This window comes from Haliotis asinina, chromosome 3 (genome assembly GCF_037392515.1).
Source record: "Haliotis asinina isolate JCU_RB_2024 chromosome 3, JCU_Hal_asi_v2, whole genome shotgun sequence".
Lineage (NCBI taxonomy): Eukaryota > Metazoa > Mollusca > Gastropoda > Lepetellida > Haliotidae > Haliotis > Haliotis asinina.
The window spans coordinates 1,834,402-1,861,107 of NC_090282.1; the positions used below are offsets into that span (position 1 = coordinate 1,834,402).

Below are 26,706 nucleotides of genomic sequence, written 5' to 3' on the forward strand. Positions count from 1 at the left end.
GTTTGTACATAAATCTAACCGTAAATTACGTTGTGTGACGTGAAACACTTGAAAATGCCTGCACTGATAGTTACATTGTCAACAGTGTATAGACGCCAAAGACCTAATGACTGTTCGCGGCGCTTAATCAGAATCTGATTATTAATACACCGGAAAACGCAAGCTGCTTGTAAAGCGCTAGACTTAACAAACCATGAGACATTGTATCCTATCATTCTGTACATAGGTCAAGTAAATAATACTCGTCGTTTTCATATCAAAGAAATTGTGTGCAGATCACAAATGTGCACGCTGAATGAGAATGAGTGAATTAAGGAATCGGTTGGAAAGTGCCACTCAGACGAGGGACACAGTGATTATATAAGCCAGCATGTGTAAGAGTTAAATAACGCGCTCGTAGCGCTACGGTTGTCGTAAGTCTGTGTTAAAGTACGGGAGGTACGGTCACCTTAGTGCTATGGTTGTCGTAAGTCTGTGTTAAAGTACGGGAGGTACGGTCACCTTAGTGCTATGGTTGTCGTAAGTCTGTGTTAAAGTACGGGAGGTACGGTCACCTTAGTGCAATGGTTGTCGTAAGACTATGTTAAAGTACGGGAGTTACGGTCACCTTAGCGCTACGATCGCTTTGTGAAATGAGGCCCTGGACGATACGAAGCTATCCAGATGGCATGTGAGTGCACAACCCACAATGCACGTCATTACGCTCTTCAATGGTGTCATTTGCACAATCTGTTGGGAAACGCTTTAATCTTTCAGAATGATAATGCACGTGCACCTCGTGACACGTTTGTGACTCAACTCTTTCAACATGCAATGGTCAATATTCACGACCTTTGCCCATGACAAGGACGACTTAGGTAGATATCAACGTTAACGTCAAAACGACATATCTCCCGCAGTCAACTAGCTGCTGCTCTCACTGATGAGTGGACGTCATTTCTATTTGCCTATGCCTTGTGTATCATAAAATGACAGAGTATATTTTCCTCGTCACGCGTAGTCCTTTAATGCGATGGCGCTCCTCTATGATGGTTCTGCTTCTGTTTCTTTTGCTATTTAACTGTATCATATTGTGCATATATAATTACATATAGTTGCCAGGCCAGTTAAGATGTAGCCCATGTGACCCTCGGGCCCATAACAAAGCCAAGGTATGACAGGTTTAACTAACTGACCGAGATAACTCTCCTTTGTCAAACAGCTTGTCCCACTCCTTGTTCAATCTAGTGCTAGGTTGCAGTACACTAAACCTATTGCACTAAAGTAAGCAGTCTTAAGTAAGTAGTATTCTACACACGTCCTCCCTGTCTTGCACACAAAGGGAATTGTATTCTACACATGTCAACACTGGCTTGTACAGTCAACACATCTCCTCCCAGTCTTGTGCCCAAATGGAATTGTATTTTGCACATGTCCTCCCTATCTTGTACACTGCACACGTGTATACGGAGGGAACTGTATTCTGCACACGTCCTCTCTGTCTTGTACACTGCACACGTCCTCCCTGTCTTGTACACTGCACACGTCCTCCCTGTCTTGTACACTGCACACGTCCTCCCTGTCGTGTACACTGCACACGTCCTCCCTGTCTTGTGCAGAAAGGGAACTGCATTCTACACACATACCCTATCTGTCTTGTACACAGAAGGAATCGTATTTTACACGCATGTCCCCCCTGCCTTGTACACTACACACATGCCCTCCCTTTCTTGTACACAGACGGAATTTAATTCTACACGCATACCTTCTGTCATGTACACAGAGGGAATTGTATTCTACACATGTCCTCCAGAGACTTAACTTCATTTTACACACATACACTCCCTGTCGTGTCTTGTACACAGAGGGTATTGGATTATACACACATACACTCCCTGTCGTGTCTTGTACACAGAGGGTATTGGATTATACACACATACACTCCCTGTCGTGTCTTGTACACAGAGGGTATTGGATTATACACACATACACTCCCTGTCGTGTCTTGTACACAGAGGGTATTGGATTATACACACATACCCACTATCGTTCACACTGAGGGAATTATATTCTACTCGCATACCCTCCCTGCCATGTACACAGACTGAATTGTATTCTACACACATAGTCACTGTCTTGTACACAGAGTGATTTGTATTCTACACGCATACCCTCCCTGTTATGTAGACAGAGGGAACTGTATTCTACACCCATAACCCCTTGTCTTGTACACAGAGGGAATTGCATTCTACGCACATGTCCTCCTTGTCTTGTGCACAGAGGGGATTGTATTCTACACGCATACCCTCCCTGTCTTATGTACTCAAAATGAATTAAATAGCCCAGTGTTTCTGTGTAATGTAACACAATCTGTTACTCCAGTTCAATGTGATCACTGGCGAGCAGTGATAGACGGTTGGTAACACGTGTATAATCATTTCCTCTTGACTGAATTATATTTTCTTAAATGACACACCGATGTGTATATTTTGGTAATCGTCGTTTACAAACCTGTACTTTCTTCCATCCTAGAGAAATGTATTTATTTGAACTCACTCGCCTGTCATGAAGTGTCTTTAAAGTCGCCCGCCCACGCCCGCCCGCAATGGCAGTGATGAAGACACACAGGATTACTTATCTACCGCAGATCTGTTGACGTTTTTCACACTCTCTGCGGTAAAGAATGGTGCTGAAGCGTTGCGGCGACAGCTAGGCAAACGAGTGAAAGTAAGCCGATACCGATGGACCCTTGACTCATTCCGTATCCTACAAGTAAAATAAATGGAAGCAGACCGAGTTTCCCAAGAGTGTTTTTACTGTCAGTATAGAGTGATGCAACGCAGGTGTAACCAGCTGCTGCGATAATACTTGGGGCAGGGGTGAGGGTGCGAGGGGGGCACATTCCATCTATTGTCAGGGATATGCATTAATGGTGGTAGAATGCTAAGATCACTGAAAGGCGTCTGAAGATTAGCCTATGCAAAGCGTAAATGTATATCAAGGTAACGAAGAGGACACATAACCAAATATTCCGCTATCTAATTCTTGTGAATGCTTTTACATATTTTCATAATGAAACATGAATAGTGTATGAGAACTTTCAGTGATGAGAAGTAGAAAAGGAGCAATATATCAGGACAGTGCGATACATTGATATTGTGTTCCTGTAGATTTCTGCTAGATTACACAACACATTGTGTTCCTGTAGAGTCCTGCTAGATTATACAACACAATATGTTCAGCTGACAGACCTCCAATCAAGATAAACACAAAGTGTTTATTTTGTATTTCTAATGTTTATTACATATTCATATAATATAAATATTTATATACAAAAATGACTCCATGGCGATCCAGGTTTAGTCTGGTGTGTGTAGAGTCTAATTTCATCTATCAGAACTGCCAGCAAGCGACAGTTGACCTGACGTTCGATTGTTTTACATCAAGATATTAGTAAGTCGGGTGCAGAGAAAACCTACTATCATCGGGCCAAAGAGGTGTCTCTCTCTGATACTCCTTTACGAGTGTTGTATGGGACATGATCGTATCACGTAAGACAAGGGGCAATGTAGGTGCTGGTATAAATTTTACTAGGAGATAACTATCAGGATATGATGGTTGATGAAAGATCATTCAACCTGTTTAGTCTAGTCATCATCGTTTGTGATGTTGTTTTCGACCAGTGTAGCGTGGCCGCTGGTCATGTCATATTGTAGAAGGTCCTAACTGTTCTCGGTGTTCCCTGCGATGACGTTGAAGGACTGGGGTGATACTGTCTGGAGCGACAGCCAGGAAGTCGGCCAGACATCTGCGACGATGACGCTAGAGACATGAAACAGATTTGCTTCTTGGAGAGATCGACCGTAGGTAGCACGCCCTTCTTGTGCAACATTTGCAAGTGAAGGCGTACATGATCGCATTAATATCGTAAACTAAATACACCTATAGCCTAAAATACATCCTAGAGTACATGCATCATTTAGATATTAGGCTTGACATGACAGATGCAGTTAAGTTTCCAACCAAGTCATGTATCTCTAACACAGTGGTGAAGAAATGTTGAACTGATTTGGAAATATGACTTATTCACAATCTTGGACGTGAGCACAACACCTGACTGAAGACACTTGATATATACAGACTTTCATAAATAGTGGGATTTCACACTGTGCAGAATGTGATAGCCATAACGTGTTAATATGGTTTCTGAAATATGATTATGCCTCTGGGCATCCCGTTGAGTTACTAATATATACATCCATCAGAACCTTCTTCGTATTTGAGACATCGTCGGTCATAAATAAGCAAGAATCATATATACATCTCTTTCTGACAGTGATGGACAGGCCAACCCCTTGTGTACAAGTGCGTCTGTAAATGGCTTGTAAGCGACACCACAAATACTTTTCCGGGAATTACTCAGACTGCCAGCCTGCCATCCGCCGACCCACGGTTCCTCCAAGACGTGTCAGTATTAGTGGTTTGTACGTGGCTCGACAACACTGTCTGGATGATATCACGATATGACCAAATGACAAATGATATGAGGTTTACCTAAAGCATGACACGTAACGAGAGTATTTCATTCATTGCTTGTACAACTGATACATTTCCATTCCGGTGGAATTCCTGTATTTTCGATCAACTCTCCTGGTTGGGTGCATCTGAGTTGGACATACCTCTGATGATATGCTGATGTGCAACCTGATGAGACATAATGTGCCATAATCTGATGTGCTGTGTGTACCTGCCACAGTGGTGACAGTACATTAAACAGGAAAGCTCAAGGAACCAACGTTCACCTTTGTTTAGCTCTACTGATTCATAATCAGTCGTTGAAATTACCATTTGTTTCTTTTCTAAAATATACATTGCACTTTAGAAAGAAATCATGAAGCTTTTGAGTGTCTAGAGGTCTCACTTTGAATCTTCCTACACTACGTCATCTGTTTCGACAAACCATCTTCTGGATGTGAACAGATCAGCGTCCATGTTGACGACATCAACAAATCAAGACATAATTCTTGCTTATCACATTTCCCCTGAGTTAAGCTTTGTTCTTCAATCTCATTGTCACCACAAACAATATAACAGTGTTGTCTGAAGACAGGGAACATCGACCAAGCCGAGGCGCTTGAGCAATGCTGAACTGTTCATCAACGTATGACAACCATTAGTTTACAGGTTGAGTAAATGTTCACGTGACATTGTTGAGAAATATGAAAATTGCACTTGTGAACACGAGGCTTACGGAATGGGCAGTAGTATCTCGCGTCCCATTGTCGACCTGCGAACCACCTGAAGCGGCTGATGTAGCCTTGTTCTTGTCCTTTTCGTCTGTAAAGCAACAAATCATTTTTGTAGAACAAAGAAAACTTTTTTCATGCTTACATACCATACATTATGCACAGTAATAACCATATCACTGCTTTATGTACGTACAGTTACATTCAAACAGCTGTATGCATGTATGATAACAACCTATCACAGTATGTGTGCATATGTTGGTAACAACTCCACAACAATTTTTGCATATTTACACGATTGCAATAAGAGCTAAAAAACTTAAACGTTGTGTGAACTATTTACAGGTTGAACATTATATACACGTGTACGAGGTTAAAAGTAAGCTGATGCGAATAATTAACTTACGTCTTTTCACGTTGTACGTGTGAGCTGAAATAAGATAAGTGCGAACATGACATTAAGAAGGAAATGGCACAGTATGACCTCCTGCCTACTTTGAAGCAGCGCGGTATCATCAAGTATAAGGACATACTGTATAGCAAAACCTTACGGTAATATAGCCCTTCGTTTAGTTGTCGTGTTTCCTATGGCTGGTTGTGGCAATAATTACAAGAAGGAATGGATTAACTCCCTCGTGTAGAGTTGATTAGATGCAGAGTAGGCTGGTGACAAATACCATCCCTAGTTAGAATCAGATTACCTCAGAGACACATTTCTTGTTCGTTGACGTATGTTTTATGACGTCAAGCAACGGACACGTGAACACTGTTCACATCCGCAACATGGTTACGATGCTGACAACTGAAACACCACATTCAAGTGCCGCGACCGATTTCCGAGAACATGACAACGTACCATTTAATACATTTACTCTGGCACTGGTGATCTGTAGGTCCGATGTTCGACATATATACACCCCAGCATCGTCCAGGTCGGCATTGCTGATCTGTAGAATGCTCACAATGGTCCGTGTTGTGAGAGACACACGTTTCTGTATGGCTATCTGGTCCTTGATGCTGGAAGAAAGTTTATTCCCGTTTTTAAACCAGTCAAGATCATCGGGGGGATGCTCTTCGCCTGTGGCGTTGCATGTGAGGTTTATTTTCTGACCTTTCTCCACGTACTTCTCGCCGCTGATGCGGATGTCTGAAAAAAACACAATATCAACATTATGAATAATGCATTACACTGAAGATCACACCATTCGGCATATAACTGCCAATTACAACATCACACCATTCGTCATATAACTACCAATTACAACATCACACCATTCGGCATATAACTGCCAGTTACAGCATCACACCATTCGTCATATAACTACCAATTACAGCATCACACCATTCGTCATACAACTACCAATTACAACATCACACCATTCCTCATATAACTGTCAGTTACAACATCATACCATTCGTCATATAACTGCCAGTTACAGCATCACACCATTCGTCATATAACTGCCAGTTACAGCATCACACCATTGGTCATATAACTGCCAGTAACAGCATCACACCATTCGTCATATAACTGTCAGTTACAACATCACACCATTCGTCACATAAGTGCCAGTTACAACATCACACCATTCGTCATATAACTACCTGTTGCAACATCACACCATTGGTCATATACCTGCCAGTTACAGCATCACACCATTCGTCATATAACTGTCAGTTACAACATCACACCATTCGTCATATTACTGCCAGTTACAGCATCACACCATTCGTCATATAACTGCCAGTTACAGCATCACACCATTCGTCATATAACTACCTGTTGCAGCATCACACCATTCTTCATATACCTGCCAGTTACAGCATCACACTATTAGTCATATAACTGCCAGTTACAACATCACACCATTCGTCATATAACTGTCAGTTACAGCATCACACCATTCGTCATATAACTACCAATTACAGCATCATACCATTCGTCATATAACTACCAATTACAACATCACACCATTCCTCATATAACTGTCAGTTACAACATCACACCATTCGTCATATAACTGCCAGTTACAGCATCACACCATTCGTCATATAACTGCCAGTTACAGCATCACACCATTCGTCATATAACTGCCAGTTACAGCATCACACCATTCGTCATATAACTGTCAGTTACAACATCATACCATTCGTCACATAAGTGCCAGTTACAACATCACACCATTCGTCATATAACTACCTGATGCAGCATCACACCATTCGTCATATAACTGCCAGTTACAGCATCACACCATTCGTCATATAACTGCCAGTTACAGCATCACACCATTCGTCATATAACTGTCAGTTACAGCATCACACCATTCGTCATATAACTGCCAGTTACAACATCACACCATTCGTCATTTAACTACCTGTTGCAGCATCACACCATTCGTCATATAACTGTCAGTTACAACATCACACCATTCGTCATATAACTGCCTGTTGCAGCATTACACCATTGGTCATATACCTGCCAGTTACAGCATCACACTATTAGTCATATAACTGCCAGTTACAGCATCACACCATTCGTCATATAACTGTCAGTTACAACATCACACCATTCGTCACATAACTGTCAGTTACAACATCACACCATTCGTCATATAACTACCTGTTGCAGCATCACACCATTGGTCATATAACTGCCAGTTACAGCATCACACTATTAGTCATATAACTGCCAGTTACAACATCACACCATTCGTCATATAACTACCAGTTACAGCATCACACCATTCGTCATATAACTGCCAGTTACAGTGTTATGAAAGGCCCTCTTCAACTATGTACAAAATGACAAAGTGAAAATTAGTGAAGCAGGTATATTCACTACTGACGATATTGGTTAATCGTTGACACATCTGCATACGTAACCCCACACATGCATACGCCTCACAGTTTACTTGAGTTAGTATAAGCAGTTCTGTGAAGTAGTAAAGTATATATTGTGGCAAACACTGAATGCAGTTAACCTGATCAAGTCTCAGGTGATGATAACATAAGTTAACTCATATTTCAACTGGAAAACTACTGAGTACTTTCCTCATCGATATAAGATTTATCTATGTAAATATGATATTGTGAATCCCAGATAAGGGCAATGCAAGCAGGAGGAAGGTGACTATTGAAACTGGAGACACCGTGCTGACATATACAGGAAAGGTCAACGTGCTCATATCTGTGTTTCATCATGTGGAAGGACAATAAAGGTTCTAACTTCAGACAAAAGGACACGAAACCGGAGCGCTTAACGGAGACTGTAAAATAAAAGATAGACAAAGATATTTGCAAAGTCAAAATCAAAGTTTAATATCTAATCTACTGAAAATCACAAACAAAAAATAAACTGTTTTCTTTCTAGGGGATGCGAAAGCAATCATGCAGGGTTACATTTCAACATTCCCTTCTGAAATATCAAAGGTGTGTTTAACACTTTCAACAAGCGTGGTATGTATGTAAGGATGCAAACAAAAAGACACAGCAGGCGTCATCCCCACGACACTGCGATATGAAGGGGAGGTCTACAATGAGACACGAGATTACCATAGATCAAACCAGAGCCATTGTGTGTTTTGGGAACGTCATCTGAAATCAAACATGGTTGCGAAAGTGACATCAGCGTAGTGCAGGTGGTCCTAACTCTGAGCACAGAAAATAGTGTCATGTTTAACCTTTAGGACTGAACTTTAGGGGCAGTTGATTGGTTAGCTGAAGCGCTTCGACGCCATAAAGTTGCTCTGATGAAATTTTATACATGATTTGCACAAACCCCCGCTTTCCATATATTCGTCAAAATCTATTAGGGTACATTGTTGTACATTACTCATTATTTTTTTATTTCTCACACGTTCCAGTATCTGAAAGTTCGATCAATAGCTCATACAAAATAGTGCACGAGGTATGCTATATTCCGTGTAATGCCTTAAGAAGAAATAGATGCCCGTGCTGGTTTGACTATAAACCTGATGTATAGTGATGCATCGGAACCGAATACAAACTAAACGCAAAGCAATGCATGTGAAGCTCACGCCATTCAAGAAGTTTGAAATCTTTCAAAATGTGACGTGTTTGATGTGACGAGGATATTTCCGTCCATACGATGTATCCTCATTACTTGATGATTTAAGGTACTGAATGCGTTCTACTGGGGTCAACGTGGTCTCGCATAAATGACGTTAGATGGAGGAAACGTGAAAGGTGAAAGATGTAATCCGGCATTGTTTTGTCCAAAGTGCTTCTGGTATGCTTATTGACACGAAGTGTAATATTCACCTACCTGGTTTCTGTTTTATCGGTGTTTCACTGGCTGTAAAATAATATAAAAAAGATCAAAGATATTAACTGAGAAAATTACATGGGACATTAACTGAGAAAATTGTAAGATACACGAGACCTGTTGCTATCGCTACATCGACTGCAGATGAAGCTGTGCATCAGGTGCTTAGAAATCCTAGGTAGACGTTGAAATTGTTTACCGCCTTCATTTGTTTCTTATCAAAGAGGACGAGCAGGCACAATAAACTGCGAGACTGCTTCTAAAGAGGTTTACCTTGAAAATTCGATACACTGGTTGATGACATTCAACTTCCTACATCTCAATGTATATTACCTTAACTGCCCTAACTTTGAGCCAACTTTCGTTCAATGGCTAGATCTAGAGATGCCAAGAAAATGGTACAATGCAGAACCACCAAAGAGGTCTCCTAAACTTCAAACAGTTGAATGTACTTTGACTATACATTCTTTCAGAAATGAAAAAAGTCATGAGCTTGTTGGAGTGATGTTAGAGGCCTGAAGTATAATGAAATAAAGGGGAAAAAAGACTCACGTAATACTGTTAGATACACGTGGTGCCTCAAGTGTCTGGCCTTGGAGCTAACCTGGCACTCGTACATGCCTTCGTCATCCAGCTGAATTTGTTTGATCAGTAAGTTCCAGTTCCGATGGAGAGGAGTATGTTCTATGATGACTCTCTTGTCGTCTACGAAGGTCCTCTTTCCAATGGTGAGCGGGTTCGGATCTGAGCCTTTTCTCCAAATGACCTGATGACGAAATGGTATATTATCAACGAAATCCAGCAAATAATATAATCTTTCTGCAGTTAGAGAAAACACTCTTTATCCAGAGCGTAAGACCGACGGTCGGGAGAGCAAACCATCCCCAAATTCGGATAAAAACGACAAAAACTATTTGAACTACGATAGGTTTATTAGTTTAGACACCACTCTATTATATGATATGGAAACGCCAAGCCAAAGGGGTATATTTATTTATTTCATTTATTTTCGAGAAATGTTAGTTTTTATTGGGAAAAGAACTTGCCTGCCAGTTCCTCACTTGTTGAAATGAAAATACTGCCGTATTGGAGGAAAGTTGAATTACTGTGGATGTATTGTTCTACTGGGAACTGTATTTACACGAGTGTCGATTGACGAAATAGAACTTTTCTGTTTCTTTCGATGCTTTCGATCAGATTTGACTGCGCAGGGCTGTACGATGTGGATATGCAGGACATGTACAATTTCAAAGAAATATATTAATGTTGACAACACTCATATCAGATTTGCAATCAACATTAGCTGACACGTTTGGGAATGTAAGTATATGGGAAAACATAACCTGTTATGCAATACTGAACTCCAGCGTGCTGTTAGTGCTCAATGGCTATATCTCATTCCCAGAACAAACATTCATTCACAGAAAGTAATACATGCCGTCATTGGCAATTGAGGAAGTGCTGTTCCTTTCAATCGATTTCCCCATTATCTGATGCTGCACATCCCCCAGCGCCGTGCTTATTTCAGGATAAATCTTTGCTAAGTACATCTCACGCCTGGTCAGGTACACAACATGGGGCATGAACACAAACATCATAGAGCAATGCTGACGTTTGTGGACAATGAAGGATGACAAGGGTCATTATTGCATCCATTCACATCAAACAGTTGGAGATTACCAGAGGACATCCAATCTGGCTTTACGTTCGCCGATTAACGTCTTGCGTGTGATCGCACACCATTGGTCTCTGCCTGTAAACTACATCTCTTACCTTATTTACATGGTCATGTTGGTCATTCATACTTTAGCAGACGTAGTTCTATATGTGCACAGATATGAGAATGTATATAACTGAACACGACTTCCTAAATATCGTCCACATGAGTGGTGTGGCCCATTCATGTCACAGATATTTGTCAGTCAAGTTAAGAAAACGTTACTAGGCAATATAATGGCATTCTAATAGAAATTTCAATAAATTCAGCTTTAGAAGAGAAATGAAAATTATTGTATTCATATTCTGAAAGATAAATGCAAACGAGGTCAAATTCAAACTTGTAAACGTGAACGATTCTCCGTATGCATTACCTTTCTTAAATTACTGCATGCCTCCTCAAATTGTGTTCACAGCAGTGATAGCTAAACCCGACTTTCATTCAATCATTAACAACCCGGATAAGAGTTCCGTTACCCTGCATCTAATACCATTCAGTTACAGCATGCAATGCAATGAATAAATCAGGGTGGATTAACAGTGTCATTGCGTGTTTCTGTAGGAAGGGACGTGGCAGAATCTTTATGAGATAGGAATAACACACGAGACTGTTAGCATCAAGCGAAGGCATCTTGCAGTGATCTGATGGAAATCAAAATGATTACGAAACGTTATGAATGTGTGAAGCCATTAGAATTCAGAACTGAAGCAACCAGTGAACTTCTCAGCACTCAGATGGGTGTTAGTTAGTGGCCCCTGTGTGAAGCGGGGTAATAGCGATTATGTTGTCCAGTGGTCGAACAACACAGCTGATTGAATTCAGGTTCAATAAAACAATCAAACAAAATAAGACAAAATAAAATCTCCTCTAGGACGCACATATTGTTAGTATCCAATTAAAGCTTATCGATTTTACTGAGTTGGCACGTGATTTCTTTAGCGTTGAGTGCTCATTCAACAAGGAAATCACGAGTTTCATTTGTAGAAAGCTTAGGGACTTGGAATGTTACTCGTTGTGTACGTGTATGAATGCTGCTGAAGGGCCCCATGTCTGGAATGTTATGTATGTGCTATGCCCGACGTCACGCTACCCTTACAACCTGTCTAGACACAGGTCTACGTCTTGTAACTCTTGTTTGATGAAGAGAATTCCGATACCAAGGACATCGGTAAGTGTGTATATTACACAATGGATTGGGGGAGATTAGTTGGACTTTCGAGATGATAGACATACAGTTGATGATATGGGACATCCGGCGTTCTTGGGAGAATACTCATGGGAAGTATGAAGCGATGTGAGCTCATCTGAAGTCTGAAGGGTCGTAAGACAGGTGAAACAGGCCACGGCGTGAGACATGTGAGACGTTGTCTGACATGTGAGACAGGTAACGATGTGGGACATGTGAGACAAGCACTGGCCAGCGTCCTATGTGCCTGTTTACTGGGCAGTGTCCTATGTGCCATATGTACAGGTTAACAATAGCACTAAGCTAAAACAGTTCGCAAAATTGAACTAGATATGATATTCCTGTAGGCTAATTGAAAGCAAAAACGTTTGATTAGGCCTTCAACGTCAACTTTACCTCCAATTTGTGAATGAATGAAAGAATGAATGAATAAATGTTGTTTTGTGAATGTGTTTGATTAATGGCTCTCACTTCGTTCTGCATGTATGTGTGGAGACAAAACTTGTTGTGTTAATTTGTCTCCACTGACATGTAGCCAAACAGCCTCAAGACATCTTGACGACTATGTTGCAGTGATAAGGTGTCTTTAATCAGCCATTTTGTTGCTTGGTAACCCTGTCTCCGTTGTTTAGAATAGCTATCATTGTAAGTCAGTGTAGCTGGTGTTAAAATATTCAGGTACTCTAACGTATGCTGAACAATCAAATCAAATATCAAATACCAAGTTATGTTTATGAAGGGGGCGTCGTTGTTGTAGGTGCACACAGGTGGAGGATAGACTATTGTCTTGTACACTGTTGGCTTAAGTCATCGGAGTGTTTCAACTCATAACTTATCTGGCTGTCTTCTACAAGTGGGGAGTACATCCTGAAGAGAATCTGGTGCCAGACCTTTTTTGAATTTTATAAAATAATGCTAGCATGCGTCTTCTCCTTCTCTCAGAAAGTAAAACCCCACCCCGTTTCGTAATACAACGAAGGGGATGATGCATGTATAAATGTTTGGCCGTGGCTATAAGTAATCAATGATAATTTACGATGATTTATATGATAAATGAATTACAGCGTGTTTTGAACGTTTGCAGGGTTTGGGTCACTGACTTCAGCGTAGTAACGTTTCAGAAACGTTTTTGTTTTTGTATAATTTGATACTGTTTTGTACCTGTTTCGAAATGCAATAAGCAAAAGTGTCGCAACAGCACAAACAAGCATGTTGCAGAGGAATTCAACTGGGGTTAAGGTAAAAGAGCCCATCATTCTCTGAAGATAATCTTGGAAGCGTGGATTTCACTAACACGCGAGAGCATTATGTCCTTAGGTCAGCCTGGGTTACAACAAATGTTTCTGGAATGAAGGGAGTTCTTGGAAATGCACGTATGAATCCATTGAAATGCATCCAATTTCTAGTACCGAGAACACATACGTTCAGCAGCGCCCAGCTCAAGGGATTATGCGTAGACAATTCTACCTCTATGTCCCATTTATTAAAGTTGCATTCACTTTCCTGGCTACCCTGGACTGAGACAAAGGATGTCTTACTTTTATTTTTTGATAGTTACGGTGACACTCCAATATAATGCAGCATGTCATTTACAATACAGTGATGAAACAACTGAAAACTAAGTAAAGCTACATAAGTCTTTCGTCAGCGCTGATCACGTAGTGTCATGTTTCAGATTGCTGCAGATGACTTCCCTGAAGCCTGCATATCACTTAGTCTTAAATGAACATCATTTCTCTCTTCTTTTACCTGGAAAAGACGTCATCAACCCTCTCAATGTCACATTTCTTTATCTTGATTCAGATTATGTCGAAAACACACCGAGGGTCGGCAATGATTATGTCAGACAGGATGTTCCATTGTGAGAACAGAAGGTTGGCATGTGTTCAAGTGTATCCATCCACTTTGGGTTACTTGATTAACTGTGTTGTTAAGAAGCGACGATAGCCCAGTGCAAAGTAAAGTATTCGACAGAATGAAAAGTTTCCTTTGTGGAATGAAGGGAGCTTCCAAACCTTGATGATTTCCACCTAAAGGTCTACAGCATGACTACAGACTGGAGTAACGCATAAGATTTCATTGAAGGGAGATTGTAAACACCTGTATTGCACTTATGATGCACAGATAATCATGACTGTGAGAACATTCACATATATATCGATGGACAAACTTTGAAAGTTATGATATGAAGAGTACCATGTATACTGTACATGGTCACTGTTTTGGAAATGTTATCAAAGAATATTGAAGTCAATATGATTCGTGGAAAGTTTGCGGCTATACCATTCTTATATTATCTGATAACGTATTTGTAAGTATTTTGGCAAGAATTAGAAAAGACATTGTTAAAGCAAAATCATGTGTAAGCTCGGACATTATTTTATGATGGTAGCTACGCCCCTGAATCTACAACATTATCCGGTTCTTGGTAACACATGGAGACTGCATAACTGACAAGACGACCAAAACACTCAGGCCTTGTTTAAAGTCAGATCGGTGTATCTTTAGAGATGTCATTGCTGAGACATTCCGCCACGCCAAGTCGCCACTTCGTGTGTTCACTTCTATCTTCCATTGTGATGTGATAAAATCAACTGTTCATTTTCTGGGTAAATATGATATAACAGAGCCCAAGTAATGTTGTAGTGGAGCAGAGGACAGACAAGGGTAACCGATATCCTCACCCCAGACCGTGTAAATATATATGTGTGATCTATACGAGTGGCTAACAGACACTTTAGTAAAGTGATAGATAATGGAATTCAGATCCATAGTAACACCATGGATAGTGGACTAGCAGGACCTAGCGGTTGGTATGTTCAGGAAAAGAACACAAGAACCAAAGTGATAACACGATAGTGGATTAGCGGGATCTAGCTATGAGTGTGCAGGGTGAGAAAACAACAGAACCACAGTGACACTGACAGTGGACTAGCGGGATCTAGCTGTTGGTATGTTCAGGAAGAGGTCAAGAGAACCATATGGAAATCATAGATAGTGGGTAAGCGGAATGTAGCTGTCGGCATGTTCAGGAAGATAAAATAGCACCATAGTGACACCACGGATTGTTGACTAACGGAATGTAGCTGTCGGTACGTTCAGGGAGAGAACAACAGAATCACATTGACACCATGAATAGTGAACAAGCGGGATCTAGCTGTCGGCATGGCCAGGGAGAGAACAACAGAATCATAATGACAACATGGATAGTGGACTAGCGGGATCTAGCTGTGGGTGTGTGTTGTGTGCATTCTGTGTGTGTTGTGTGTATTTGTTTTGTGCGTGGTGTGTATGTGTGTGTTGTGTATGTTGTGTTTGTGTGTGTTGTGTTGGTGTTTGTGTGTGATGTGTGTGATGTGTATGTGTGTCTCTGTGTGTGTTGTGTGTGTGTTGTGTTTGTATGTTTGTGGTGTGTGTTAAGGGAGAGTACAACAGAAATATAATGACAACATTGATAGTGGATTCGCAGAATCTAGCTGTGTATGTGTGTTAACGGAGGGAACAACAAATTGCCGGAGTGACAAGCGACAGGAAGGATAGTGGACGAGCTAGAGTCAGCTGTGGGATGTGGAGAGTGCCAACTGGGGACATCACAAAATCAGAGAGGTCACATACTGGCATATTGTTTGTGTTTGGTGATGACCGTTATCAGAAATAACATAAATAAATATCCCCATAAATCAGTCTCAACTCACAAAGAGTCATATGTGGAGTTTGTTTCCTAGGGCGAGTCGTAAATAATTAGTCATTTTCGGGTAATTGTTCCTAGAGTGAACAGGCCATCTATTGTAACATCGTCACGTAGACACGGGTATTGAAGTACTGAAATGAACATCCACATGCAACATCAAATTGGCCCACAAACTATTGAAAATCTCTAGAGCTGTGTGAAGACCACACTCTAATTCATGTTCTGAACAAAGAATGGCCTCGCAACACAGTATCATCTGACGACAATATGCATCTATTCATGAGAAAGAGAGTGAATTCAGCACACTGCTGAAAACGTCACACAGTATTCAATGACAAGAGTGATGTTCTTCGCAGATGTGAGAATAAAACGCCCCGTGAACCCACCCGCTGTCTCTGTGGTACCCTTTGTTATCAGATGTAGGGATGTCTTTATTCCTGATATACCTTAATGCTTTTAAATCAAGAAGTTATTTGTGTTTCAGTTATCGCGTGTGCTCTTACATATGCCGGACGGACGGTGTCCGGACGATGGTACATGTGAGTGAGTGAGTTTTAGTTTTACGCCACTTTTAGCAATATTCCAGCAATATCACGGCGGGGGACACCAGAAAATGGGCTTCACACATTGTACCCATGTGGGGACTCGAACCGGGGTCTCCGGCGTGACGAGCGAACGCTTTAACCCCTAGGCTACCCCACCGCCCGGACGATGGTACAAGCCTGTTGCAAGTACTAGACATGATCAATGGAAATAGTTTGTCCACTCACCTTTTTCGTACTGAGATTGTTGATTGCGCACTCCAGCCTGGCGAGGTCCCCCTCGGTGTACGTGAAGTTTGTTGGAGAGGGGAAAAAGCTTGGCAGGGGGACGGGCGTTGACCAGTTGTGATCTATACCAATTGCTGAAAAAATGGGATAAGAGGTCGTGCTCACAATGCGCCAGTTTATAAAAAGTCGATGGTGCTAGGTACACTGATCCACCTATCACATATAGACAGGCAAAGTTTTCTTTTGCGCAACAGCATAAACTTAAACAGCTTTAACCTCACCCACTCCCCACCTCATACCACCCCCTTTAACACTTTTAATACCTCATACCACTTCCTTGAACAGCTTCAATAAATCATACCACCTCCTGAAACAGTTTTAATACCTCATACCATCTCATTTAAAAGCTTCAGTACCTCACACCACTTCCCTTAACAGCTTCAGTACCTCATACCAACTCCTTAAACAGCTTCAATACCCCATACAACCTCCCTAAACAGTTTCAATACCTGATAACACCTCCTTTAAAAGCTTCAATACCTCACACCACCCTCTTTAACAGCGTCAATATCTCATACCTTCTTAAACAGCTTCAGTACCTCATACAACCTCCTTCAACAGCTTCAATACCTTATACAACCTCCTTTAACAGCTTCAGTACCTCATACAATCTCCTTTAATATCTTCAGTTCCTCACAGTTTTCTTTTTAAATGTTCACCATACGGTTTACATACTTTGAACATGCGCCTATGTACATCAGTGAAGATGTCATGATCCGTGATCTTCAAACTGATAACCCAAACCATTTACTGTGAATCACAAATTATGCTAAAGATGCCAATTTTGCCCATTTCACTTGGCAGTACCTCATAAACGTGTTTCATATGATACAATGTACGGGGCCGAAAAAAAGATTGACTGATTGATACCTCATACCACCTCCTTAAACAGTTTCAGTGGCTCATGTCACCTGCTTTAACAGCTTCAACACCTCATGGAACTCTTCCAAACTTCATTCCACCCAGCCATCATGTTACTGTGTCACCAGAGAAGTCACCCGTGATATCACACAGTTCCCTGATGTCACTCCTTCACAGCAACCCTGTTATCACCACACGTTACACTATCAGTGATATCACACCAACAGTTACCCTGTCTGTGACATCACCTCAACAGTTACCTCTGTGATGAAACCACCAACAGTTACCATATCCGTGATATCAATCTCAGTCACCCTGAGATATCACTCAATTAATCTACATGTGATGTCACTCCAAACAGTTACTGTATATCACGCAGTTACTCTATATCTGATATCTTTCTCAAATAACGCTTTATCTGTCATATCAACCCGAAACAGTTACTCTGCCCCTACCTCTTCTCCCGCCACTTCCCCTCCCTCCCCCAACACCCACAAACCTTCACATCCGTCAGTTCCTCCCCATCTTCTGTACCCAAGTGAGCGCCGTCTGAGGAGCTAATCTCAAGGCACCCTCACAACAGACAGACTAATTACCCACAGTCCTCAGACTGCGACAAGTCATGCATTCTTAATATCACAACTAGTTGTTCTGATGCAAAGACATATACCTGCTAATTAGTGCATCGTTTCAATAGCTGGAGACCAGTAAGTCCAAATGCGTCACACTGACCGGAGTCCATCAGCTATTACATTGTAACCGTGATATATGTGTGTCACAGAGTCACAATGGTGCATCATGTACCAGTAAACAAAAGATGTAAATCCATCATACATTCAACAGTGAGGAGATCCTAAAACTGCTAGAAACAAAATACTCATGGTAAAAGATGAACTATAATTTCAATATTATGACCGTAGCCCTTATCACGTGGTGATAAAGACATGCGAGGCATGTGGGAAGTGTTGTGATGATCTGTGGCGTGTAGCCCATGGCCAGCTCCTGTCAAGGTCGACATCACGTGCTTCTGTTACTGTCCTGTCAAGGTCTATGTCACTTGCTCCTGTTACTGTCCTGTCAAGATCTATGTCACTTGCTTTTGCTACCGCCCTGTCAAGATCTATGTCACTTGCTTCTGTTACCGTCCTGTCAAGGTCTATGTCACTTGCTCCTGTTACTGTCCTGTCAAGATCTATGTCACTTGCTTCTGTTACTGTCCTCTCAAGGTCTATGTCACTTGCTCCTGTTACCGTCCTGTCAAGGTCTATGTCACTTGCTCCTGTTACCGTCCTGTCAAGGTCGATATCACGTGCTTCTGTTACTGTCTTGTCAAGGTCTATGTCACTTGCTCCTGTTACCGTCCTGTCAAGGTCTATGTCACTTGCAACTGTTACCGTTCTGTCAAGGTCGATATCACGTGCTTCTGTTACTGTCCTGTCAAGGTCTATGTCACGTGCTCCTGTTACCGTCCTGTCAAGGTCTATGTCACTTGCTCCTGCTACCGTCCTGTCAAGGTCTATGCCACTTGCTTCTGTTACCGTCCTGTCAAGGTCTATGTCACTTGCTCCTGCTACCGTCCTGTCAAGATCTATGTCACTTGCTCCTGTTACCGTCCTGTCAAAGTCTATGTCACTTGCTTCTGTTACCGTCCTGTCAAGGTCGATATCACGTGCTTCTGTTACTGTCCTGTCAAGATCTATGACACTTGCTCCTGTTACCGTCTTGTCAAGATCTATGTCACTTGCTCCTGTTACCGTCCTGTCAAGATCTATGTCACTTGCTCCTGTTACCGTCCTGTCAAGGTCTATGTCACTTGCTTCTGTTACCGTCCTGTCAAGGTCTATGTCACTTGCTTCTGTTACCGTCCTGTCAACATTCATGTCACTAGCTCCTGTTACCGTCCTGTCAAGATCTATGTCACTTGCTCCTGTTACCGTCCTGTCAAGGTCTATGTCACTTGCTCCTGTTACCGTCCTGTCAAGGTCTATGTCACTTGCTCCTGTTACCGTCCTGTCAAGATCTATGTCACTTGCTCCTGTTACCGTCCTGTCAAGGTCTATGTCACTTGCTTCTGTTACCGTCCTGTCAAGGTCTATGTCACTTGCTTCTGTTACCGTCCTGTCAAGATCTATGTCACTTGCTCCTGTTACCGTCCTGTCAAGATCTATGTCACTTGCTCCTGTTACCGTCCTGTCAAGGTCTATGTCACTTGCTTCTGTTACCGTCCTGTCAAGATCTATGTCACTTGCTCCTGTTACTGTCCTGTCAAGATCTATGTCACTTGCTCCTGTTACCGTCCTGTCAAGGTCTATGTCACTTGCTTCTGTAACCGTCCTGTCAAGGTCTATGTCACTTGCTTCTGTTACCGTCCTGTCAAGGTCGGCATCACGTGTTCCTGTTACCGTCCTGTCAAGGTCGACATCACGTGCTTCTGTTACTGTCCTGTCAAGGTCTATGTCACTTGCTCCTGTTACCGTCCTGTCAAGGTCGATATCACGTGCTTCTGTTACTGTCCTGTCAAGGTCTATGTCACTTGCTTCTGGTATCGTCCTGTCAAGATCTATGTCACTTGCTCCTTGCTACCGTCCTGTCAAGATCTATGTCACTTGCCTCTGTTACCGTCCTGTCAAGGTCTGTGTCACTTGTTCTTGCTACCGTCCTGTCAAGATCTATCTCGCTTTTCTTACCGTCTTGTCAAGATATATGCCACTTGCTCCTGTTTCCGTCTTGTCAAGATCTATGTCACTTCCTCCTGTTACCGTCTTATCAAGATCTATGTCACTTGCCTTTGTTACTGTCTTGTCAAGTTCTATGCCACTTGCTTCTTTTACCGTCTTGTCAAGATCTATGCCACTTGTTCTTGCTACCGTCCTGTCAAGGAAGATCTATACCACTTGCTTTTCTTACTGTCCTGTCAAGATCTATCTCACTTGCTCCTGTTACCGTCTTGTCAAGATCTATGCCACTTGCTCCTGTTACCGTCCTGTCAAGGTCTATGTCACTTGCTCCTGTTACTGTCTTGTCAAGATCTATGTCACTTGCTTCTGTTACTGTCCTCTCAAGATCTATGTCACTTGCTTCTGTTACTGTCCTGTCAAGGTCTATGTCACTTGCTCCTGTTACCGTCCTGTCAAGGTCTATGTCACTTGCTTCTGTTACTGTCCTGTCAAGATCTATGTCACTTGCTCCTGTTACCGTCCTGTCAAGATCTATGTCACTTGCTCCTGTTACCGTCCTGTCAAAGTCTATGTCACTTGCTCCTGTTACCGTCCTGTCAAGATCTATGTCACTTGCTCCTGTTACTGTCCTGTCAAGGTCTATGTCACTTGCTCCTGTTACCGTCCTGTCAAGATCTATGTCACTTGCTTCTGTTACTGTCCTGTCAAGGTCTATGTCACTTGCTCCTGTTACCGTCCTGTCAAGATCTATGTCACTTGCTCCTGTTACTGTCCTGTCAAGATCTATGTCACTTGCTTCTGTTACTGTCCTCTCAAGGTCTATGTCACTTGCTCCTGTTACCGTCCTGTCAAGGTCTATGTCACTTGCTCCTGTTACCGTCCTGTCAAGGTCGATATCACGTGCTTCTGTTACTGTCTTGTCAAGGTCTATGTCACTTGCTCCTGTTACCGTCCTGTCAAGGTCTATGTCACTTGCAACTGTTACCGTCCTGTCAAGGTCGATATCACGTGCTTCTGTTACTGTCCTGTCAAGGTCTATGTCACGTGCTCCTGTTACCGTCCTGTCAAGGTCTATGTCACTTGCTCCTGCTACCGTCCTGTCAAGGTCTATGCCACTTGCTTCTGTTACTGTCCTGTCAAGGTCTATGTCACTTGCTCCTGCTACCGTCCTGTCAAGATCTATGTCACTTGCTCCTGTTACCGTCCTGTCAAAGTCTATGTCACTTGCTCCTGTTACCGTCCTGTCAAGGTCGATATCACGTGCTTCTGTTACTGTCCTGTCAAGATCTATGACACTTGCTCCTGTTACCGTCCTGTCAAGATCTATGTCACTTGCTCCTGTTACCGTCCTGTCAAGATCTATGTCACTTGCTCCTGTTACCGTCCTGTCAAGGTCTATGTCACTTGCTTCTGTTACCGTCCTGTCAAGGTCTATGTCACTTGCTTCTGTTACCGTCCTGTCAACATTTATGTCACTAGCTCCTGTTACCGTCCTGTCAAGATCTATGTCACTTGCTCCTGTTACCGTCCTGTCAAGGTCTATGTCACTTGCTCCTGTTACCGTCTTGTCAAGATCTATGTCACTTGCCTTTGTTACTGTCTTGTCAAGTTCTATGCCACTTGCTTCTTTTACTGTCTTGTCAAGATCTATGCCACTTGTTCTTGCTACCGTCCTGTCAAGGAAGATCTATACCACTTGCTTTTCTTACTGTCCTGTCAAGATCTATCTCACTTGCTCCTGTTACCGTCTTGTCAAGATCTATGCCACTTGCTCCTGTTACCGTCCTGTCAAGGTCTATGTCACTTGCTCCTGTTACTGTCCTGTCAAGATCTATGTCACTTGCTTCTGTTACTGTCCTCTCAAGATCTATGTCACTTGCTCCTGTTACTGTCCTGTCATGGTCTATGTCACTTGCTCCTGTTACCGTCCTGTCAAGGTCTATGTCACTTGCTCCTGTTACTGTCCTGTCAAGATCTATGTCACTTGCTTCTGTTACTGTCCTCTCAAGATCTATGTCACTTGCTCCTGTTACTGTCCTGTCATGGTCTATGTCACTTGCTCCTGTTACCGTCCTGTCAAGGTCTATGTCACTTGCTTCTGTTACCGTCCTGTCAAGGTCTATGTCACTTGCTCCTGTTACTGTCCTGTCAAGATCTATGTCACTTGCTTCTGTTACTGTCCTCTCAAGATCTATGTCACTTGCTCCTGTTACTGTCCTGTCAAGGTCTATGTCACTTGCTCCTGTTACCGTCCTGTCAAGGTCTATGTCACTTGCTTCTGTTACTGTCCTGTCAAGATCTATGTCACTTGCTCCTGTTACCGTCCTGTCAAGATCTATGTCACTTGCTCCTGTTACCGTCCTGTCAAAGTCTATGTCACTTGCTCCTGTTACCGTCCTGTCAAGGTCTATGTCACTTGCTTCTGTTACCGTCCTGTCAAGGTCTATGTCACTTGCTCCTCTTACCGTCCTGTAGAGATCTATGTCTCGTGTTACTCTCCTCAAACAGCGTTCCTATTCTTGGTATCCCGTCAGAAAGTTACCCTCTCCGTGATATCACCTCCGTTTCTTGAGCCTGACGGATCACGTGATGTGTCACGTCCTCGAGTTACTGCCTCTCAAGATCTGACGACATAGTTCGGGTGACTGAGAAAATCACCGGTAACTCATGTAAATGGCATTCCCTGGAACCGTCAACATTCCTGCAGCGTATCATTGATTAAATGGTGTATTTAGATGTTATTTGACAAGTACTACACCTGGCAGTGTAAGTCTATTGCACCCGATGTTTTGACACATCAAGGACTGTGTAATAGCGAATCTGAGAAGTGCCCTTGATTATATTTCCTACAGTAGCCAAATGTTTGCTATTTTGTAATATTATTTGGGAGTCAGTCCACTTTAGGTTGTGTTAACAACTAAATACTTTAATGACTGACATTATCTCGATACCATGACAATAAGAAACAACAGCCTGTGCAATGCGAAGGAAGAATCAATATGTGAACAAACGTGCCATATGACAATCGAGGCTGCACAGAAATAATTTTTACATTTTGAATATAACAATGTTTGGGATTTACGGTGTGAAAACAAACAGCGTGTGTTCGTGTAATACCCCCCCATGTACAGCATAAGGAAGTGAAGCAAGCAGTGGTGTGCGACCTCACAGCCCAGTGCGATACCACTTACATTACACCTAGAGTCAACCGAACTAGCATGAGAAGAATATGACGTTTCTGAGAAGAATACCCACAGTATATACCAGAAGCCGACAAGTGTTCAATTCTCAGAGCTATAATCAAAGGTTGAAGCCTAACCCAAGTGATCCCTGTACAGTTGATAGCGGAATCCGCCAGCCCAGAACTCTATGCGGAGAAAACATCAATTGAAACTGAACATTGTAATAAATAAAATTTGCCGAAGGATATATTCTGGTTTCTTTGCCAGCATTTACTGATCACAAAACACAGTTCTTGTTATCATCAATGTTATGTGTGATTCTCAGAAGTGTTTCAGATGCTGTTTAAAGGCGTTTGTTTTTTGTCATTTCTCAAAACACTGATGTGGAGCGTAATTGTGAGTCAACATCCTGCCTCCAGAGTTTTGAAAAACGCTTCACAAGTGCTACTACTTTGCCTGTCAAACATTGGTCAAACAGTGTATGACTGGGGCCAATCCGTGACGGATGGTAAACAATAGCGACAGACAATAGTCTGAGGAATACCAACATCAACAACATCGCTGAACCTAATTACCTCCGCATCCAAAACGCATTTATGTGGATCAGTCAGTTATTTCCCCCATTACTGAGTGAAATGCTCTTTGCACGATTAATCATCAGTGATGGTCACAGTGAGAACACACTGAGTAGACCTACGCCCATGGTTATCGTGTAACGTATAGGGCGGATAACGCACTCTGCCAGCATCTGAATTATCCTGGCCCGCAAGAGACAGGGGACTGATCGACATTGTTCCGTCACTGGTGACTAAACCGTAAACGTCGAAGTTAAATAATGAATTGTGTCACAAGTAGTTCTTTGTTCAGCTATCCTGCATTTGCACATTCTATCAAGCAAACATAACTTCCAAAGACCCCACATCGTTTTAAGTACAAACACGCATGTTCTTTCTACGAAACCATCATGGAGTGTCATACAAATCTGGCTTCAAAACTTATTGATTAGTGTTACACCACTGAAGGCATCATAGTTCACCTCTACTAACGTTTGATGGTAGACACATGAAGGATATTTCCAAATTTGATGCATCAGTGAATTTCAGCATACGTGTCTTTGTATTATTAGATACTGGGTGTCAGCTAACACCTACTATCTATACTATTTGATCCATCGTTTTGCGTGGACTGTGGATATGGTTTACACACAATACTATATGTACAAGTACGATTACTTGTATCCACATTTGCCAGTAAAGGAAGAAGAACAGATCTTTTATCCAAGAAGACCTGAACATGTGTTAGGTGCAGCTTAGCGAGGAAAGTTATTTAACTTGTATCACAAATCTGTACAATAAAGAAGGCCTTTGACTACGTTAAAATGGTAAACACTAAATACAAACATGTTCACAATTGTAACCCCGCTGACTTATTATGTCGTACTGCGCAGTAGGTGATGACGACGAATACCATGTTCTGTTTATACATGTACACCCATATTTCGCCCACACTCGGGTACAATGTACTATTATAGCCATCCGTGTATGCAGCATTCCATTACCTTGCTATAAACAACAGACAGTAATCTATTGCTACCCCTACCCACCTACCTGTATAAAGTATTCAGATCAGTATTACAGCGATCTGGTAATGTTATTCCAGACCATTACACCTTAAACTGTAAACTAAAACTAGTCCTCCTGGCCACGAAATGTATAAGTAATAAACGTATGTTATTCAGTTATAAGTGTATATTGTAACGTTTGAGTAGACTTGCCAACTGCCTCGTCCACGATGCGTCCCGTGGACCTGTGAAGACAAGCCTAAATCGCCCCTTTCACCCATACCTAGGTATCTGGTCAAATCAGAAGAAAGGGGACGTTTGTCAAACAAATATGCAACTTTTATGACAAATTGAAGATTCGAAATTTCCAATCCCTGGTCGTGTCTCACCATTTACTGCAACAAATATAACGCAGTATCTTCGAAATACAGTCACGTTTGCGGAAACTGCACTTGATTGAACGAGAGGGTATCTTGACGTCTCCTGTGTGTCTGTTGGCGTCAAACATGTAAATAATCCTCCGTGATGAATCCAAATACCCTGAACAAGGCGCGATGGTGGGCCTTTTTTTGTCCCTCGTGTTCATAAAGTTCAGGACGTTCAGGAGATTTTCACCCAATATGCACGTGCATGGTGAATGAAATGCATTCCTTCTGATCGCATGTGACATAAATGTATTTAACTGGGTCAGACGACATTCATACAAACAGAACAACCCTATCTCCATTGTTTCACTGCAACAGTGGTATGGTTACTGACACACAACCTCGACTGTAGGGGTTATATTAATGGCGACATTTACCATTATGCTTTAGCAAATGGCGCCATGCCATCAATATGTCAACAATGCTGCCACAATTAACCGAAATTGTGGAGAGCAAAACACACCAAATAGTGCTTTTCATCCGTCAGGCGTCCGGTCTATCTGTATTCTAATGCTCAGTTTTGTAACTGAATTATATGAGAAATAATGGCTAAATGCTTGATATGGTCTGCTGAAAACAAACTACCTGATCCGCTGAAATGACTTATGAACCATATTTTGGACCTATATGGTAGAATTCACATGGCCAAAGAGTGTTGGTCGGCGAGCACCGTATTTAACCTGGACTGTACGTGTTCCATAAAGGGACAATAACAAGCACTACTGACACTCCCTACACTCCAGTGGCCCTGTGGCCCTACTTCTGTCAATGACAGTCCCTCGCCACACTATACACTATCATGTCATTTAGTTTGAATGTTGGAAATTTATGACCGCGTTGCTCACAGCCTTTCCAGCCCTGAGAAAAGCTCTAAGCCATTAACTATTTTTGTGTCGCGGTCCGCTGTTGGGGAAAGTTACACGAGTGATCAAAGAGATTGCCATTGTAATCAGTGAATTAACGCTCACGTTCATTGCGAATCGACTTGATTGTAGTAATGAAAAACCAATCTGTTGCGATATGGACCACGTGAATGGAAGCACCTCTGAGCGAGGCTACTAGCAT

At 42.1% G+C, this 26,706-nt stretch overlaps 1 protein-coding gene across 2 annotated transcripts in view; it reads right to left on the bottom strand.

Moving 5' to 3' along the window:
* Nucleotides 1-5,007: 5,007 nt before the first annotated feature.
* Nucleotides 5,008-26,706, bottom strand: part of LOC137279146 (kin of IRRE-like protein 2) — a 51,381-nt gene continuing 29,682 nt past the window's right edge. Inside the window, exons 2-8 of one of the 2 annotated variants that reach the window (XM_067811622.1) lie at nt 16,875-17,008; nt 10,063-10,276; nt 9,511-9,540; nt 8,778-8,819; nt 6,082-6,372; nt 5,632-5,655; nt 5,008-5,316 (exon numbers count right to left, since the gene is read on the bottom strand). In XM_067811622.1, the coding sequence (XP_067667723.1) occupies nt 5,177-5,316; nt 5,632-5,655; nt 6,082-6,372; nt 8,778-8,819; nt 9,511-9,540; nt 10,063-10,276; nt 16,875-17,008 (875 nt within the window). In that variant the 3' untranslated portion in view covers nt 5,008-5,176. The remainder of the gene's footprint in view (nt 5,317-5,631; nt 5,656-6,081; nt 6,373-8,777; nt 8,820-9,510; nt 9,541-10,062; nt 10,277-16,874; nt 17,009-26,706) is intronic. The other variant, XM_067811623.1, reaches the window with a different exon arrangement.